A 20,970-nucleotide genomic window follows, 5' to 3' on the forward strand; every position below is an offset into this window, starting at 1 on the left:
AGGAATGGGAATGACCATATTTCTGCCAATAGTCTTTCATCCTCAGGGAATTTCTGGTGTTTTTATTCTGCTTCTCTCTGTACTCTCCATAAACAAAACCAAGATCATCAAAGAATCTTATTAGAAGAACAGTTCTCACCTCTGCTGAGATCTGTTTTAGAGCCTGCTCTGAAGGCTCTCCCAATTCTGGCAGTATTCTAAATGGTGCATCTGCCTTTTCTCATATATATATATATATATATATATATATATATATATATATATAATTTTAGTCTGTTTTAATAACATATAATTTTCTAGGTTTCATTACCTTTTGAATGTATCTTATTTTGTAGTTTTTACTTCAATTTCCATAGGTTTAGAGACAGTTCAGAAGTAAAATTTTGACTTCAGCTTGCCGATTTGAACCAGAAGTCACACTCATACTCAGTATCAAGACAATTTTTCTTTTTCTGTAAATTACTAGTATTACAGAAACAGTTTTTGAAATTAGTGTTTCAACTTTAATATCTTTTCATTTTATATTTGCTACAGTAGTGATTTCACATGATTATAAATTAGGATTTATTTAGAAATAACTTACAGAAATACAAAATCAGCACTGGCATCCAAATTGTGTCCACTATTTTTTAAAGGTAAAGATAATAAAATAATGATCTCTAGAGAATTTGCTAATTTTCTAGAGTTATTTTATAATTGAGCTGGTAAAACAATATAAAACTAGAGGTCATGTAAAAAACACCCATAGAAAACAATTTCCAAATCATAGTGACCATCTGCAAAAAGAATTAGACTTATGAATGTTTATATATTTATAGAGTATTATTTTTAAGCAAGGGAAAATTTTAAGTAATTAATGTATATATTTTAAAGGATTCATTTTTTTCTTAGAAGTGTAGGAGCAGGTATATCAGATATGTATGATGAATAAAGTCTAGCATCACTTTTACATCTAACTAATATTAATAAAATTATATTGTTTTTCTTCTAATTGACATTGTTGAAAGTAAGGATCATTTATTCCCTCCATCCTGATACTCTAAACACCTAGCAGGCTGCTTATCTCCAAAAGAACATAAGTATTTGCTTAATGAGGGGAAGGAAATAAGGAATAATGCATGCACTAACACCTTGAGTTATAAGAGAATGTTTCCATTGAATACATTAGATAACAAAACAAATCAATGTAACCTAATGGTAAACTGTAAGTACACATATCACAGAAAAAAGTGACACAGACTCTCAAGAACAGGCCATACAAATAAATACGTGGCTGCATAAAGGCCTGTCAGAGCTGAACGCTAACTATACATTATATAGATTATAGATTGCTCTAAAAACTGAAAATGATACTAATTAAACTTAAAATCAAATGCCCACATTAAAATGGCAGAGATATTCTACAGAGAGTTCACTCATTCTTTAAAATCTATGCTAAGTTGATTAATACATTGGGCATTTGAAATATCTTGAAGCTAAGCAGAGAATTTCCTCAACAAAGAGTCCTAAAGTTTTCCAGGATTTTACTGGAACAAAGACTGTCTGCAGCCAGAGAAAATACAGTTTAAACAGAAAACTAGCAAATGCTGTTAAATATCATATTTCACATTGTTGTTTTCCCCTAAATGCTTACAGTGATTTTTTTTATTATGAAAAATGTATTGTAAGAAACTAGAAAACAGTTAATGAACAAAGAAAATACACACTCACCAAATATATCATTTAATTTTCCCTAATGAATCCTTTAGTGGTTGCCTTCATGAAGACTTTATAGGGTGGTGTGGAGGAAAGCCATAGCGATTACTGGAAGAAAGGTTAGGCACTGGAGTGCAAGTGTTTGCATCTGCACCGAGCATCAAAACAATGCAAAGTTCAAGCACTGAGTACTGGTGGACAGAGAGACTCATCCTTCTTCCTGTTCTGATAAGCTACCACGTACCAGGGGCTCCAGGTGGATCTGGTAAAAGTCACATGCAAAAGGAATAAAAAGCTCAACTCCTTCTCTTCCATCACTAGGAACAAAGTATTGTTGCAAGTTGCTTTCACTTTTCTGGTTGGATTACTCTCACAAGGAGGAAGAATATTTAAAGGAATTTCACAAAGTACATTCAAGAATTCACAGAAATTTGTGAAAGCGTGTCATATGAATCTATATTTCAGGAGGATGTGAAAAAATTGGATCTCTCTCCTGGGATGTTTCTGTGACTTCCTGTTGAGCAATATAGTCACTATATTATAGTGAGTTCAGCATCATTGCTCAAGAAGCTATGTTAAGAAAACTATGTTCCTTGTTAAGAACAGTACCTATTATGTTCTATTTCTCTTTATTTTTGTTACTTTTCTCTGGAAATGGCTCAGTGGGGTTCACATATCATAAATCAGTGTCATTGGTTAGTATATATCCCAGTCTTTTTTTAAATTTAGAAATCCTTGGTAACTATGAGTCTGTAAAGGAAATATCCTTGAAAACAGGAAACTATGTAAATAATTCTGTGGCTGCAGTATCTCAAACCATGAGTTGTGATTGAAGAGACAGTTTTGCTAATGCTTTGATCCATCAATGTATTTAGAGTACGAACAACATTTCCTGCTTTTCTTTCTAAAGAGAAAACCAGACTTTCCCTGTAATCACAGAATACATACAAAATTGTCCCTATGTCTGTGTATACTCATGCATATGTAGACACACATTAATGGCTTCAAGGCATGTAAACACCTCATAAATAGACCCTGACTTCAGAAATATGCTTTCTTTTCAATGAGTTAAGGGAAAATCATTTTCCTAATTTGATGCACCAGTTTTTGAAACACTAAATGGGAACAAAAACAGTTGTGATTTGAATCAAAATGTTTTTACTCAAAACAAATGCCAGAACTTAAGTTGGCAATACACTGACTCTAATGAAAAGAAAATATTCTAGAACAGTTTGTGGACCAGATAAGAAAACCAGTCTCAATATTCCAAAGTCAATATTAAGTCTAACAAAGAGAAAATTAACTAGAATGATTAGCCACCTTTATCTGTCAGATTTGAATTGAACTGATTTCCAGTAGTTTTGACATTTGAAGTAGGACATTCAAGTGAAAATAAAGTAATATATATATATAAAAGAAATTAGAAAAAACATTGGAAGCAGTGGCATTAATGGCAGGCAGGTAGATGTTTGAGGGATGAAATGTAGGTCTGTTTGAAGTATCACTCATTAGAGTGCACACTTCCATTAAAAACAAAGTTGCATCATATAGTCACACATATTTTCCACTGAGTGAGATTCTGGCACATCAGTTGCCAAAGGAAATATCTCAGGCAGCAGCATAATAATTGTTTATTCTCTTAGTTTTAAGACCAAGTAGAGGGGTATAATTATGATTCATTTCATCCAATGGCACCTTAAGTTATTTCTATGTGTTTCTTCCTGACTGTTGCTCTCTGGTATTACTGGTTCACATCTGACTTCGAAAAAGCAAGACTCAAGTATTCACACAATGAAAGGAGTCTAACAATGGTTGCTAATTTGTCAAAGAATAAGTTTAAAGTGCTAGAGATACAAAACAAGGAAATTAGTCTCTCTTTTTTTGGACAAATAACAGAATTTAACAATCAGTTACAACTCTTATTTGAGAGACCTAGAATATCTGTTCTTTATAATGACAAATATGGTCATTCCTTCAATAGTTTAGATCTTTACTGCCTTCCACTGATTACATTTATATGTGTGCATATTTAGCAAGACCTATTAAACTGAGAAAATATGTATGAAGAATAATAAAAGGATTTTTTATATTTGTCTCCCAGAGGCAATAAAATCAATATAAAGCAATGTGTTGAATGAGAAGTTGGGCTCCTTGGTCCCCTCCACTTGACATTTATAGTGTTTGATACGTCAACCATTCTACTCCATGTGAGTAAAACTGCATTCTTTAAAATTCTGTTTCCTACAATAAACAAAGATGCTGAAAAAGGAAAATGTTCATGGGTAATGACAGAGAGAGAAAGAAAGGAAGAAAATAATATGTAATAAATTAAGAATTAGCCCTGCTGGTTTGGCTCAGTGGATAGAGTGTTGGCTGTGGAATGAATGGCCCCAGGTTCGATTCCAGTCAAGGGCACATGCCTGGTTATGGGCTCGATCCCCAGTAGTGGGTGTGCAGGAGGCAGCCGATCAATGATTCTCTCTCATCATTGATGTTTCTATCTCTCTCTCCTTCTCCCTTCCTCTCTGAAATCAATAAAAACATTCTCTCTCTCCCCCCCTCTCTCTTCCACCCTCCCTCCATCTCTCTAAAAATCAATAAGCATATCCTTGGGTGAAGATTTAAAAAAAAGAGAGAGAGAAATCCTATATAATAAAAGAGTAATATGTAAATTAGCCATCACTCCATGACAAAAATGGCGGCGCCCATAGCAGACGCTGGAGGCATCACCCCGGCAACAGGAGCCCAGCATCTGCTCCTTGGCCACTGAGGGGTCTCTGGCCAGAGGACTGGGAGTGGAACGCTGAGCTCGTGTCACCGCTTCTGCCTGCCAGCCTGATCATCCCCTAACCACATCCCTGCCAGCCTGATTGATGCCTAACTGCTCCCCTGCCAGCCCGATTGCCCCCAACTGCCCTCCCCTGCCGACCTGGTTGCCCCCAACTGCCCTCCCCTGCAGGCCTGGTTCCCCCCAACTGCCCTCCCCTCCTGGCCTGATTGCCCACAACTACCTTTCCCTGCCGGCCATCTTGTGATGGCCATCTTGTGCAAGGGCGTGAGGGTCAATTTGCATATTACCTCTTTATTATATAGGATATTAAATTGTGCTATAGGAGCATATTTAATAATTTGAAGCACTACTCATGGTATAAAATGATTTCCCCTTGTTAGTAGATTGTGGTTTTTCTTATTATTTTATTTTTGCATATATGCACATACTAAATGTTTTAAAAATGATTAAGCAAACATTTACTAATATAAAATTACAATAAGTATTACTTTGCAGAAAGCATGCTGTGTTTTTTTTTCCTATTTATTTATTTATTTATATATTTTTTCAAGTTATGACATTTTATTTTATTTTATTTTCCTTACTGTATTTGACCAAAATGGTTAGATTGTCAACAGGGGTCCTCAAACTTTTTAAACAGGGGGCCAGTTCACTGTCCCTCAGACGGTTGGAGGGCCGGACTATAGTTTAAAAAAAAAACTATGAACAAATTCCTATGCACACTGCACATATCTTATTTTGAAGTGAAAAAACAAAATGGCAAAAACACCCGCATGTGGCCCGCGGGCCGTAGTTTGAGGACGCCTGGTCAAAGACATGCATCATTTCTTTAACTATTGGGTGGCATAGGAACAGTAAGCCCAATATTTAAGATGAGACTTCTTTGAGCTGTCACTGGGCAGTTACCAGCAGAGCCCTGCTGGGAAATTCACTTGGGCTTTCTTGGTCTCCTTGGAGACGGGCAGTAGTATACTGGGTAACTGTTATTAGTTTAGGGAACATCTATTGTCCCTTTTGGGAACAGCACCCAGATTTTATTTGGGAGAATAGTCTTCCCCCACTTGTTGGATGCAGTGCAGGTGGGGCTGGTGTAGCATCTCCACATACAGAAGGGCCCTGACTAACCTAACTGAACAGGGCATTCCATTCCCCTCCTACAGGGATTGCTCAAGTGTGGGCATGCAACTTCAGTAAAGACTGTGCGGCTTTAAGGTAAGAAAGACTTCAATGAAAATTATTGGGAATGAGGTGATCTCTTCCCGCTGCAGTTTCTAAACTGAGAACTGAGAGGTTATAAATATTTAGCTGCTAGTAAAATCAACTAACAAAGAGAGAAGTCAAGCTCAGAGGAGAAAAAGAGCTAAAGCTAAAGCTGGAGCTAGAACTAGAAAAAGAGTTCCATATCTATAGCTAATATTCCCATGTATTTCTCTGTGTCAGTATATCTACATATGTCAACATATCTATCTATCTATCTATCTATCTATCTATCTATCTATCTATCTATCTATCATCTATCTATCTATCTATCTATCTATCTATCTATCTATCTATCTATCTATCATCTATCTGTCTATCTATCTATCTCTAACAAATATCCTGATAATTATCTCTGGAAATTTCAATTATATGAACCAATGAATTCTCTTTTTGCTTAAGTCAGTTTTAGTTAGGTTTCTTCTACTTGCAAGAGACATCAATACATCCACTCTCCTCACAGAGACACTGTGAAGATTTAATGAGATCATGTAACTTAAGTGCTTGGCTGAATGTCTTGTGCATACTAATCACTCACAATTACTAGCCAGCAATAATGCAGGGAGTAGTTATAATAATAATGGTCATGACATATATACACAGTAAGGTAGTCTGGAGGCCATTAAATCTTCACCATGGAGTTTATCTTTGTTTAGGAAATAATCTGTTTAAAACTGGGAAAACATACTTTCTCTGTATTCCATTTTCACTTCTGTAGATTTCTGATAATAACAACACTCTCCATACTTATATCTCAGAAAAGTTATAAAGATATAGTAATTTGTTTCCTTCCTCCTCTATATTTGTTACTTGACATGTAATGCCTCCAGTCCAGAATTTATTTATTTCTGCAGATTAACATGTGTTTCTTAGGTTATGAATCAAATCTGTTAATCTTGTGTCAACCACCACAATCTAGCTAATGCCTTGTACATAATAGATATTGTAGGCAAAATGACAGGCCCCTAAGATGTCCACATTCTCATCCCCAGAGCCTGTGAATATCTTGTAACATGACAAACAAGAATTAAGGATGCAGATGGAATTAAGGTTGCTTATTAGCTGAACTTATAATAAGATAACTTTGGATTTTGGAAATGAGACTAATCTAATCACATGAGCTTTTTAAAAGGGAAGAAGAAGGCCAAATCTTGGGTAAGAGAGATGTGATGAGCAAACAACTTGTTCCTCTATTGCTGACTTTGAACATGGGGGAAGAGAACCACAAGCCAAGGAATGTGGGTGGCTTCCAGAAGCTGGGGATATCCTCGGTGGACAGCCAGCAAGGAAAGAAGGTCCTACAACACAAAGAGACTGAATTCTGCCAACAATCCGGATGACCAGGAACCAGATCCTCTCCTGGAGCCTCCAGAAGGGACACAGCTGGTGGGCACTTTGATTTCAGCCCAGTGATATCCATGTCCAACCTATGGCCTAAAGAACTGTGGAGCTAATGCATTTGTGTTGTTTTAAGCCACTAAGTGTGTGACAATTTATTCAGGCAGCAATAGAAAACTAATGCAAGGGGTCTTTAGCAACTTTTTGTTGAATGGGTGAACATGCAAGAGAAAATACCTAGGGGAAAGAATACAGAACATAAATTTTATATACATCCACCATCTGTATTCTTAGACATTTCTCTGTAGTATAGAGGCATTTTATAATGAAAGCAGGAAGAATTTACAACCCTCTGGAGTCAAGCTTGAGAAATGAGAAAGTCACAATTAAGAGGAGGTTACAAAAAAAAAAAATTCTTGTGAAGAGTACAGAATACCAATAAGCTATGCTAGATAGGAAGTCAGATGTGTATTGACTTCTACTGCTGGCCTTCATGTGAACTTGGTGAAACTACCTAATTTCTCTAATCTTTAGTTTTCTTATGTACTAGATGTAATTGTTAAGTATCCTGTTGGACAAATATGAGTCAAGAAAGCCCCGCCTGCTACTTCATTCCTGCAGACATTTTGTAAGTGGTCACCATATCTATCATCTCCAATGAACCAGTCCAAGAGATCCCAATTATCCTTAGCAATCCAGGCCCAATAGTTTATGGAGCCAACGTGAAGCCCACCCAAGCTGGATAACAATGTGGGTCCTTTTGGCTCTAAAACTCCATGACTTGACATCTGGAGTTTCCCTTCATTATATGCTCACATTTGCTTCTTTTAGTGCTAATTGATGGAGCTCATGATGTTTAATAAATCTGATGTTTTTATTGATAAAAGTTTCCCCATGCTTTTAAAAGTTATCTCTTTGTGGGGAAAAAAGTAATAGAAATGAACAGAGAAATAAATCATTCTTTTTTATAAGGATTAAGACTTGGAATTTGAAAGCTACCCACAAGTTTCATAAAACTGTTATGTAAAACTATATCCTTCTAATAGCACAAGAGTAGGCTAGAAATGACTAGGTCAAACACATTCCCAAATAAAAGACAATTTATCTAGATAGAGTATTTGGCTTGATTTTTTTTTAAACCTCTTTCCGTTCAATAGACTTGATCTTTTTTTTAAGAGTAGTTTTAAGTTCACAGCAATATTGAGCAGAAAGTACAAAGAGTGGTTAGATTTTCCCAAATTAAATTTCACTAACTGAAGTTTCCTGAGATGAAGGGTTTTCCGACTCAGGCTTAAAATCCTCTAATTATTAAACCATGAAAACTTGGACACAGCACACAAACCAGCATTGCAAATTGATAGTGGTTCTAAATGTCTTCAAAAGGAGAGTCATGAAATTTACAAAAATGATTTTAGTTTATAATTTAAAATGATCTGTATGGGTTAATGCTCTCTTCTTCATTATTACTATACATAATTATTATCCTCTAAATCCTCTTGACTGAGCTCTCTTGTTGCCCTTATAATTCCTTTTTATTGCTCCCTCTCCTCTAATCCTCTAAAACTTCTGAAGTATGGGAAATTTGTCTTCATAGAAGAGTTAGAAATTATTCTATGCTTAAACACACAAATAGAATATATTTGTTTTAGTCCAAAATTGTTAGGCATTGCTCAGAGCTGCTGTAACGAAGTACAACAGACTGGGTGGCTTAAACAACAGAAATTTATGATATTATGGTCTGGAGGCTGAAAGTCCAAGATCAGGACATTGGTAAGGTTGGTTCATGCACAGCCATTTTTTCCCCTGTGTCTCTTCACATTATCTTCTCTCTGTGTGTAGCTGCATGCCCAAATTTCCCCTTTTTATAAATACATTGTTGGAGGATAAATTGTGTGCCCTAAAATTGGTATATTGAAGCCCTAATTTCCTCAAAGTACCTCACAATGTGACCATATTTATAGAGAGGGCCTTTAAAGAAATTATTAAGTTAAAATGAGGTATTTAGGGTAGATCCTCATCCAATCTAATGGGTGTCCATATAAAAGGAGGGAAAATGAGGTTTTTAGAGTGGACCTAGTCCAATCTGATTGGTGCCCACATAGAAAGACGAAATTTGAGCAAACATGTAGATACCAAAGGCACACACACAAAGGGAAGACCATGTGAGACACAGCAAGAAGGAGGCACAGGAGAGAAACCACCAGATAAATAACTCTACCAGCACTTCAATCTTGGTCATCTGGCCTCCAGAACTGGGAGACAGTAATTTATGTTGTTTAAACCACCCAATCCATGGTTTCTTGTCATGGCAGCTTAGCAAATCAATATATACATTAATCAGTATAGGATTGGGTCCCACCCTAATGACCTCATTTTAACTTAATTGCCTCCATAAAGACCCAATTTTCAAATTAGACCACATTATGAGGTACTGGGGGTTAGGATGTCAGCATATGAATTTGGGGGGTAGGGATGACACTCGACCCATGACACTCAATTTGGGAAACCCATTTAAAATGTCAATTCCATAAGGTAAGATATCACATCATTTATTTGTGCTTTTTATGTAAGTCCCAGCATTCCAGGTGAGTAAGGAAGGCACAGAAGTATGGTCTGAACTTGATTCAACACGAGTCAATATAATTCATGTGACAGGAGGATGGAATGTGAGGGACAAATGGCTTCAAAATGAAATATTGATATTCTTATTGACTCCAGAGGGGAGACATTTTGTTACAGTGCATCTAACTGTCAACCTTTTTTTGTGTGTGAATGCTAATATCTCTGGCTGATGGAATCAGGCAGAAGGCACCTGGTGGCCCTGCAGGGCATCACCTGCACCCCTGTCTTCCCCAGACTTCTCCCCCAAGTTAGAGAGGGCCTCTTCTCACTTATAACAAGGATCGCCACAGATTCATTTGGGCTGTCACCCATGAATTAATTCATTCCATATTTGTTTATTGAGCACTATGTGTCAGACACTTCTGTGTTCACTGAGGATACAGCCATAAACTGCAGAGAGCTCACCCTAATCCAACTCCCTGGTGAGATGGAGGAGGCAGGCCAGCTGCCTTGTAAGTAAGTGCTGTGCAGCACAGTTGGTGCTAAGCAGCTGGACGCACTGGATGCTGTGTCTTATATGCTCCCTGCCTAGACCTGGGACATCCGGGAAGGCCTCGTAATGGAATGCCAGTTGCTGAAGGATTAGCCAGATGAAGACTTGAGGGAGGAGCATGTGCCAGGCAGAGGGAACTAACACATTGGCTGGCATTTGAAGTGTTGGATTCCAAAAGGGAAATGGTGAGGCTGGTGGGGGATGGCGGAACAACAAGGGGCAGATCCAGCCTCATGAAGGAGCTTAGAGACCCTCCTGAGGACATTTGGACTTTGAGAGAAGGACACTATTCGTTCCCAGAATGGGCTGCATGGTAAATATCTTCCAGCTAGTCCACTTCCACTTCTTGATATCGTGTTTATCCTGCAGAAAACATCATGTAGGAAATAATCTTTGCCGAACTGAATTTAATAACTGAAGATAAGAAATCACCGAAACAGCCATCAGTTAGGAACTGATTAAATTGTGATAAGTCTCCAACTAATAACTGCCTGCTAGAGAGGGGAAAGAGCTGGCTTAGTTTTCATTCTTCGGTATCTTTCAAATTTTGTGCCATGTGCATGGATTGCCAATTCAAAAATAAGTAAATACAATTTATTTATTTCAAGTGTATTGATACCAGTTACTTTAGTTCCAGCAACATTGGTGTGTCATATGATTTAGCTCCTATTCATGGAGGCGGCAACTCTATTTTCAAACTAAGAAACAGAAAAAAAGCAGGGAAGGTGAGGGGGGGGGGTTAGGGGCACAGTTAAAATAAATGCTCAAGTAGTGAAAAGGTCTATCAAACATATTGGCAGGCATTACATGTAAGAAAAAAGACAGCTATTAAGAACTATATTGGCTTTGTATCCAGTTCCTAAATACTGACCTTTAAAATACAATATTGTTGGTAGAAATGTTGATTTATTGCCTTACATGCACATAGATCAGACTTTAGAAGAGACCAGAGATAGCAGCCTTTGGCTTTTCAGAGTTCAAAAAGAGACTATATTTTTACATGATCTCTGTAAGAAGATCCATGATGCAATAAGAAACAGATCCTATCTCAGAACAATTATTTCCCTTGTGGTTGGAGTTACTTTAATTTCCCTTGCAATGCTTGTTTCCAAAGTTGGAAGGAGGAAGTTGGACTTCCTGGGGCTTTCCAAGCCCACATACACAAAGAAAGATTGACTCATGACAAATGCTCCGAGTCAGCCCCAACAAAGCTTCCCCCCTCTGATAGTGACATGCTGGGTAAAGGAGGGGCTGACAGTGCAGCCACCAGGACCCTGCCTTACCAGGAGGAATCAGAGCCTGTGGTGAAGCCAGCGTGCTCAGACTCTCTGCCTGATTTGATCATCCTTTTGACAGGACAAATTGGTCGCTGAAGGGATAATGTATCACATTTGGAAGGTAATGCAACCCAAAAGGTAATAAAGGCAATAAAAATGTTTTCTCAAAATAGCATCCTAGAAGTTTCATATACAACTGGGTTTTGTATTTCCAAGCTTTCATTTGGGGAGGTTATTCATTTATTCCATCTATGTTGCTCTTCCTAAATTAATTCCCTCCTGTTTTTCTTGTGTTGTTTTTTGGTGTGTTTTTTTTTAACTGCCTTTATTAATTTTAAAGCCACACTAAAAAACTGATTTTCAGCCCAGTGGATGTGGCTCAGTGAGTGAGTGTTGACCTATGAACCAGGAGGTCACACCTGCCTGGGTTGAGGACTTGATCCTATGAACCAGGAGGTCACACCTGCCTGGGTTGAGGACTTGATCCCCAGTGTGCGGCATGCAGGAGGCAGCCGATCAATGATTATCTCTCATCATTGATATTTCTATATCTCCCTCTCCCTTCCTCTCTGAAATCAATAAAAACACATTAAAAACACACACACATACACAAACAAAAACTGATTTTCAATTTTTAAATCTAAAATATTTCCTCTTATAATTACCTACATTACTTGTGAAATTCAACTGTATTGATTATATATAAATAAATTATTATGCGTGCTTATATTTAAATTAACTATATGTGATATAATATATATGGCTGTATGTCTCCAAAGCACAAAGAGAATACTGTAAAATATGAAAATGAAATTTTCTAAAAAAAAATTCAAAAATTATTTTGAACAGTGACTGCATCACGGGTATAAAAACTGAGTTTCTAAAGTTTACTAATTTGAAGAAAACTGCACACTGAAGACATGCTAATATTCTTCCTGTAAAAAGTAGACATTATGATTATCTGATAAATTAGAAATGATGAGTACCAACAACAATCTCATCGGGTAATTTCAAGCCAAACCATCAAAATGACAAGATTTCAAAATTGAGAATAATTAGTTAATTTCCCATTTTAAAAAGTATCACATGTATTATTTGCCCATGGGACACAAACATACATTTATAGCTGAACACAAGTTAGAAGGTTATTTAAATTCACAAATATTATTTACAGGAACATTTAGAAACTGTGGTGCTTTGTCTTTACCTTCATACTAATATGTTTGTAAGTATGCAATCTAAACGACGTATTCACCCATCTGACTGAAAAAATTTAGCCAGTTAAGCACATTTTCCCGACAATAGTGAGCCAGACAGTTCTTCTTTCTTTAACCAGAAAAAGATGTTCTAGGTAGAAAATACTTGTCACTTTCATTTTCAGTGTGATGTCCTGACCCCAGGCCATGGTGCTGAACTGTTGAAAATGGCCTTGCACACACCGCAGGCTGTGGGTCGATCTCATTCACCAACTGACGGACTTTCTCCAGCTGTTCTGCAGTCTGGAAACATTTGCTTACAGGCTAATTTCAGGATGGACTGACTGGTCATTTCCTGTTCCACTGGTGATTCAAACACTGGACTAATAGCCAGGAAATGGGGATCTATTAACAGGTTGGGGGTGGGGATCGGGCTCTGTTTAATCCTGTGTAAAAGCAGCATCTGACTAGATGACCTGCACTTTGGGCTTGTTCTGAAATTGACTCAATCTATAACCATGTGAGATAATTGCCGTGTCCAAAGCAGTTCAAAACAGCTACAAGGTGGGGATAAATGCTTCACAGCAGTGATTAATTGTAGAGAAAGTAGGTAAATATCTTCATTAAGATTTCACCTATTCTTGGAAATCCCTCTTTGCCTAAATTGTCCTTCTTAAATTGACATTCCAGAATGAGAGCTCTTCTTTTGGCTTATTATTTCAACTGCTACCATGTCACTTGTAAACACTTCTGAGTCTTAGTGGGCAGGTAGAGTTCTGGGGAACCTACGCAATACCGTAATGACGTAATGGCGTGATGACATCATAATGTGAGTCTCATCCCTGCCCTTGCTCTAGAGAAGATCTCTAAATTTTGATTCAATTTCCACCTAAGCATAGACTAACTAACAACTCATGGTCCAGGTGCCCTGCACTGCTCCTCTGTTCGGGTAGCATTCGGTAGTTCTGGCTGGAGCTAAGGGTGCTGTCATTCCTTCCTAGACAGTTCACTGGGCATGTGCTTCACACCAAGTTCAGTGTCGCTTCTGTGGCGGGTTAACAGGCAATTGTGGGCCCATGTTATTAGGATCGTCCTTAGATGGCATCAAAGAGGACAGCTTCCTTCTCAGTCTACCTTCTGTGTTCACTTTCCTGGTGACAGGTCAGGAAATGGCCACAGGCTCAGCCCTTCATGGCCCCATGGAACAAGCAGCAAGCTCACCAAACATTTTTTTTAGAGATGATTCCACTCCAGGCCATGCAACTGCCCGGGCAGGTTTTCTGAACTCTCCCTAGTGTAATCCCTTTCATTTCTTCTCCAAATTGGGTATACTGGTAGAGATGAAAGGAAGAAGGGCAACTTGAATTATGTTAGGATTTCCCCTAAGGTTTGACCAGGTGAACAGTCATGGAAGGGTATGCTCCACACTATCAGCAACGCTGGAGGTAGATACGTTTATCCACAAATTCTTCCTGGCTCTGCAGCAAAGACCATTCAGGATGACTTAAAGCCAGATGGCTTCCTACCACAACACAGGCAAGCATGGCGTCTGCATTCTCCTCTGGAGCTATGGCACTCTGTCCTTCCATGAGTACCGCCTGCTGGACCAGAGAAGCTCACATTGCAATGATTCTGCTCCCAACAACCTAGTGGACTGAGTATTCCAGAGGTTCAGCAGTGTTAGCCACTTGTAGAGACAAGGAAATGAAACCCGACTGGGTGTGACTTCTCCAAAATTCACAGCTACTGGCAGCATCCAGACATCTTAATTTGTCCCCCAGAACTCTTCTCCTGCATTATCTCCCTGCACCAAGGCAAACTTGAGCTGTTGGGAATGCATTCGGAGACGGACTCAGGAAAGACAATCTAGAGTATGAGTGGGCTGAAATCAGGTCTAAATATGTGAAGTTGAATAAACCTCAGTATTTTAATTGGGTGAAGATGTCCCAAACACTTGAAGTTACTACATTCTACTTTTTAAAATAACCTCTTTTAATATCTCTTTATTTTATTCTGATCATACCATCTCCCTTCACATTTTTCTTTTAGACTAAAATTTTAATTTATTTATGAAAATATTTTGTATGACTTCTAATTGTGCTATAACTGAAGTGTCATTTCAGCAAATGACACCTTTTTTCAGAACACCCCTCATTTTAGAAAATAATAAAACATAGTCACACACTGAGGAAACACAGAGATTAAAAATAGCATAGATGTACAAATTTAAATCTACAGGTAGCAGTTTTTTTCTATTAAAATACCCCTTTAATGAGAAAATCTTTTATGCTATCTTTTAAAATTATTTATCATGACTCCCTAGTGATGGATTCTGCAAATGATCTTTCATAGTTGTGAATTCTCTCATATTAATTATTCGACATCAAACATTAAAATCTTCCTTTCTAATCTGATCAATATGCATGTCAAATTATTTTCTCTGTCTTTTTTTTTTTTTTCTCAAAGGATTACTTATTTCTCTTGCCTGTAGTAGGCAATAATCTCCTTAAGGTCCTCTGCAGTAGCGAATGTTCAGCCACCAGGGGGCGTGCGTCCTCCAGCACATCATTACCAGGCCTGTCAGTAAAATACAGCCCACAGTATTTTCCCAAGAGGCAGAAACATAACCTTATTCTTGTCACAGCTAAAAAAATGAAACGCCGAATTTACATAAAATTATCAAAATATGTTTTATTTCAATTTTCAGTAACCCCCAGCAGACCAACTTTTACTCTTTCTTTCAATAATTTTTCAGTGAAAAATATAGCAGCAAATCATGCCAATTCCATTTTACCTATCAATCAAATGGTAATTTTCATAATGTGTGTTACCATAGCACCCACAGCCTGTGATATTCTGCCACTTCTGTTTTCTTAATGTTGGTGCCCTATTGCAGGTAAGCAATCAAGGATTCCTCTAGGGGACTGGAGAACAAGGAAAGGAGTGTGCAGAAGGGAAACCCACATAATCACCTCAGTGATGGGTTGACAACACAGAATCCACCGACGACTCCACCCCCTCACTTTAAAGATAAGGAAACCAAGTTTCTAAACTAGGAGTGCATTATGCGAACTGAGTTTGCGAACACAGCCCACCTTGGAAAACTTTAGCTCAATAATGACTGACAGTAAGTGACAGTTTCCCCCTGACAGTGCCTCAGAGTTCCTCCCTAATTAATTCCTAAAACACTCCTTCAGCAATGAGTCAGCTTTATTCTTCAATAGCAAATCCAAGAGCGATCGCAGGCAAAGTGTCTTCCCTTTTTCTCTTAAAACGAAAGCAGAGTAAAACATACAAAAAGGGGCTCTTCTTGTCATCTAGGCTTGTGGGTAGAACATTTGGTCATGATCTTCTGTAACATCCTCAGTGAAGGCATTGTATAGCAATAGACATGCATTCTCAGGTATTTCAGGTTTTTCCATTCGTTGTGGACTGACAGGATCATAGACACATGAAGTAGCCGATGATCAAAACATAAATATTTAAAATATTCAAGTTTAGGATGTGGGTAAGTTATGTAAGCATTTTAAAGAAAAGATGTACTAAATATTGAATCCGATAACTGTTACCAAAATTATAACCAACTCCAGGTTATTTAAAGAAGTTTTGTCTGCTCTGAATCTTCTAATTGGCTCACTGATTCCAAGGGCTAAGATGCACTTTTCCTGTGTATGATAAGATCCCTAAGCATCAGTATATATCTAGTAAAAGCCGATAGGAGAGGAAGAACTGGGCGTCCTATAATTCCACATCTTTAAAAGGCTGCAGGCAGAGACCTCTAAGAAAAAGTCATCACCACACCACTCGTTTGTCATCTTGGAGAAGCACCTCGAGCAAAATTGACCCTCACTTGGACAAATTCTGGCAACCTTTCTTGAGGTTGATTCTTAGAGGAGATTGCTATCATTCAGGAAGCTGTGAATTGGATGTATTTCCAATACATAATAGGAAAAACAGTATAATTAAACATGTTGAATTTAAAGGAAACTCTATTTTTTCAACTCTTGGTGATCAATGATTATATTTTTTATCATATAGAGTGGAAATAACACCGTTTATTAATTTTTTAAAGGAGGGATTACTGGAGGCAAGATTAAGACCAACCTACTTGGTGAATTCCTTTTAATAGAATGTGATTAGTGACTGTCATTATATCTTTTTGCAATGAGAAAGAAGTCCAACATCTGCTATTACTTGTGCACCTGAAAATTTGCTATGAGCCTACCATCCCAGGTGGCTTTAGGTTGTCTGCAGCCAATTGGGAAACTAGGGAAAAATACTCCTATTTCTCTACTATATTTGGTCTAATTATTCCTGAGTACAGAAGACATTTCATTTAAAATGCATAAAGTCACCTGAGATGACTCATAATCACTCCAAACTTACCTAAAATGTGAGTTATTTGGATCTTCATGTCCATCTGTAAGAAATGAACCCCTCCAAAACTTGTGGGATAATGTTTGGAAACAAATACAAAAGCCTCACTAGTTTCCCTAGAAATGTGACTGACCAGTCACTTGGCTTCATAGATTTAGCCAGCAGTCCCTGGGAACATTCTCTGGGTAACTTCTTCCCAGACAGGGCCTATTTGGGGTCCTGTTTGGGAGACCCTCACCCTGAAACCTAAGGTGGAAAGCGATGGCTGCTAGTTATCAAAATAGAGAACAATCCTTTCAGGAGACCTCGGTCACACTTTAAAAAAGAGGATCAATCTGAAAAGCAGTACTTTTATTGCTGAAAAATTTCACAGAACTTCAAGATTAAATAACTTCAGAATTTATTCTGTACATTATTGAGAAGTTTAGTAACAAAAGGAACATGAGCCCAACTGACTGCAGTGGAAGAAGAGTAAGAGTCTCACATATTCAGTGAGAAGATGCTCCCTGAGAGCTTTTCATGACAATGGCATTTCCTTCTGGACCCAATGACAAATCTCTTTTCCTGTCTTGGAAAAAAGATGGGATGTAGCTATGGCTGGGAAAGGTGATTTTACAAAATCCAAAAACAATTAAAAATATAAGGTGGACTTTCTGCTCATGTTGTGCAGAAAGAGATTAAATGTCATCTTTGACTTTCTGATGGCCTTGAAAGCATACAAGGAAAGTCATTGAACATTCAAACCTGTATTTCAGATTCACACCAACAGATAAAAGATCAGGAAACAGGAGATGATAAAGACTTCATTTGTAGCCTTACTCTAATTTGAGAACCTGGTGAAAGCTCCTGACCTTCACTAGGAAAAAAATATATTTGCATGTGAATAAGCAAACCTATGACCTTTACATAAAATTCCATGAGTTTCTCTAAAGTCCTAAAATTATCATTGAATTGAAGGCCTTAATAATGAGCCTTCATTGAAAATTTTATGTGAAAAGTCAAATGAATTGATACCCTGTGTCTAGTGAATTTTGGTTCAGATTCAAAGAAAGAAGATATTAATATCCTTCTTCCCTCTCCCCTCCCTCCCTCCCTCCCTCCCTCCTTCCCTCCCTCCCTCCCTCCCTCCCTCCCTCCCTCCTTCCCTCCCTCTTCCTTCCTTCCTTCCTTCCTTCCTTCCTTCCTTCCTTCCTTCCTTCCTTCCTTCCTTCCTTCCTTCCTTCCTTCCTTCTCCTCTCTCTCTCTCTCTCTTTCTCTCTCTCTCTCCCCTCCCCCCTTGCTTTCCCTTTGTCATCCATTAGAGAGGAACTACATGAAAAGATGATCTCAGTGTCAAATCAGAACAACAACAATTTTGGCAAATCATTTTACATTTCACAAATCACCTTCTCATGTACAATAGCTATGGCCTATTGACAACATACCTTGTGTTTCTCCCTTATCTATAATTTTTATAGCAAACATGCATCAAGACTGTTACTATTACTAATTTTCTAAAGAGGAGATGGTGCCTCAGAGAGAGTGCACAGCAGAAATAGGTCAAAAGTGCATGTCTCCTAACCTTTCCTCACATGCACTTCCCACAACATGGGGCGGCATAAGAAATACTCATCCAGTGTTTAAGCAGGTTCTTACTGGAGAACTTTGGTGAACTATTTCTTGATGGCTTATCACTTAGAAAAGTATGGTTAATAGATAGGCATGTAAATATTGAAATAGAAATAATTTGATAAGTTCTCATGTTGAGCATTTCAATTTGTCGCTCTATCTTAGAGGGGTTACATAAAGTCTGGTGTAAAGAAGAGGGATTTCATGTTTCTCGATACCTATGATGGTGTGTTTTATTCCTAAAACTTGAAAACGAAGCATGCTGCAAGCTAATCATCTAGTTACAAGGAAGCTGCCCAGCACCATCTTGCTAAGAGGACACAGGGCAAAGCTCTGCAAGTCACACACCAGGCAGGCTGTCTTGTTCTCCCCTGTCCCTCACCACTGATTTCAGAAAACAGCTATTACGCTTATCCTTGGCATCTGATTCTGTCTACATTATGCAATGCTTATAAAGTATCCAGAAATCGAATGCTGATACCGGTGTTTCACCCAGTCTGAATCATTTGTTTAAAGAAGTAAACACTATTCATGGGAAATATAAGATAAAATTATATCTGGCCATTATTGTGTGGTTCTAATACACACACACACACACACACACACACACACACACACACACGGATAACTGAGGTGGACACTGCTCTTGATATTTATTTAAGATAACACTTCTCAGAAAACAGACTTGGGATGTAGACTTGTTATCAGTTTGAAGAAACATGATTTTATTAGCCTTATCACGTCAGCTGTTCTTAGGTAATATAAAGGCAATGTAGGCAGAACCCAACCTAGTTTAAGTCAAACTGAAGCATATCTAATGATTGCTGACACTTTGCCCTCAGAATTATCCTTTGACAAAGCTAATGGTTGTGGTCACAGGTAGACTGTAGATGAATGTGGCCTTTCCAAACCCAGGCCCTTCAGGGCTTCTATGAAGGAAGCGTGGAAAACTACCAGCCATATCTTCAAGGTTACATCAGTGGAAAGAAGCAACAAAGCAAACCAACATTATGTAAGGAAGCAAAACCACCAGGAGAGGCTGGGCGACAAAAGCCTGCCGCGCCCACTGTACCTGTACAGATGAAACTGGAGAGTCCCCCGTAGATGACTTCATCATTGTCGGGCAATATAAACGGACACCTCGTCTGAACCTCTAAACAGTATTGCTTGCAAGGAATTGTCTTTCTGCAGTTAAACTGTGCGACTTCAAAGTACTGGGAACACAGCCAGGCTTTGTAGACAATCTGGAAAAAAAAAGAGAGAGAGAGAGAAGAATCAAAAATAGGGAGGAATGACAACAGTCTGCCTCTAATGAAGAGCATGCTGTGGTTTAAGTGGACCGTAAGAAAACTCTCATTTCGAACGAACATATTTAGCCAATATCAGCTGCAAGTGATAAAAACGTAGCAACACAAGTCTGCAATAGAGCAAAACAGTATTTGCTTAGCCCCTTCAGAGAATACAAAAGTAATATGACGTCTGATTTGATGTAACTCATTTGAAAAACAGTGGAGGTAAGCAGGACCTGAAGTTTTCCAAATCCAGTGACATAGAAAGTGAAGGAAATCACGGACTGTGCCCATACATGGTTATTTACTGCAGTGTGCCTGGTGAGTCCCCTCTCCCAGCATGCATTCCCCCAGCTATGCTTCCAAAGGACACTAGATGGCGCTGAGTCCTCGACGACGGCCCCGCAGATCCAGAAGCACAGAACTAGTAGCAGTGAATATTTACTTTCATGACTCACATCAAATGCATTAAATATCTCATCCTCCGAAAGCCCGGAAACACCCAGCCTAGGTCAGCCACAGCACACTGTGATGCTACAGGACGGAAACTCATCAGAACCACAAATTGGACCTTTGCGATACTGTGTGATCCACATGAACATTTCTTCCTATTTATTTAATTTCATAAAATGTGAAATGATTATGGCTTCATTTATCTCTTTGTTTTTGATAGGTACTTAGGAAAATAAATGTTGAAAAAAAATGTCTTTTTTCTAATAGAAGGAAGTAAGCTGAACAGCAACTCAAATAAAATAATGGCAAAAGTAACCCATCTACAGTAGAGATCACGGTGATTCAGGGATTTCCCAGACTCTTGGCACCAGTGGCTTCTGTGTACCTGTTTCTAGGGTAATAATACTCAGGTGAGATTTCTGTCAGTTATGTCCACCAGACAAGTGAATGTTTTACAGTTAAATGCACACTAAGGGATTATAACTACTTGACAATAATAGCAAGAACAATAGCTGGTATTTAGCCATTTCATACTCTGCTTTAAGAAAGTTATATACATTTTTCCACATGCAAT

The 20,970-nt window shown here is 38.2% G+C and overlaps 1 protein-coding gene across 1 annotated transcript in view; it reads right to left on the reverse strand.

Annotated features, from left to right (window-relative positions):
- The window catches only part of NALF1 (NALCN channel auxiliary factor 1), a 585,236-nt gene that overhangs the window by 12,951 nt on the left and 551,315 nt on the right, over positions 1 to 20,970 (reverse strand). The window contains exon 2 of the mRNA XM_008143949.3: positions 19,727 to 19,898. Within this exon, the coding sequence (XP_008142171.2) occupies positions 19,727 to 19,898 (172 nt within the window). The remainder of the gene's footprint in view (positions 1 to 19,726; positions 19,899 to 20,970) is intronic.

This window comes from Eptesicus fuscus, chromosome 8, assembly GCF_027574615.1.
Source record: "Eptesicus fuscus isolate TK198812 chromosome 8, DD_ASM_mEF_20220401, whole genome shotgun sequence".
NCBI classification, from domain to species: Eukaryota; Metazoa; Chordata; class Mammalia; order Chiroptera; family Vespertilionidae; genus Eptesicus; species Eptesicus fuscus.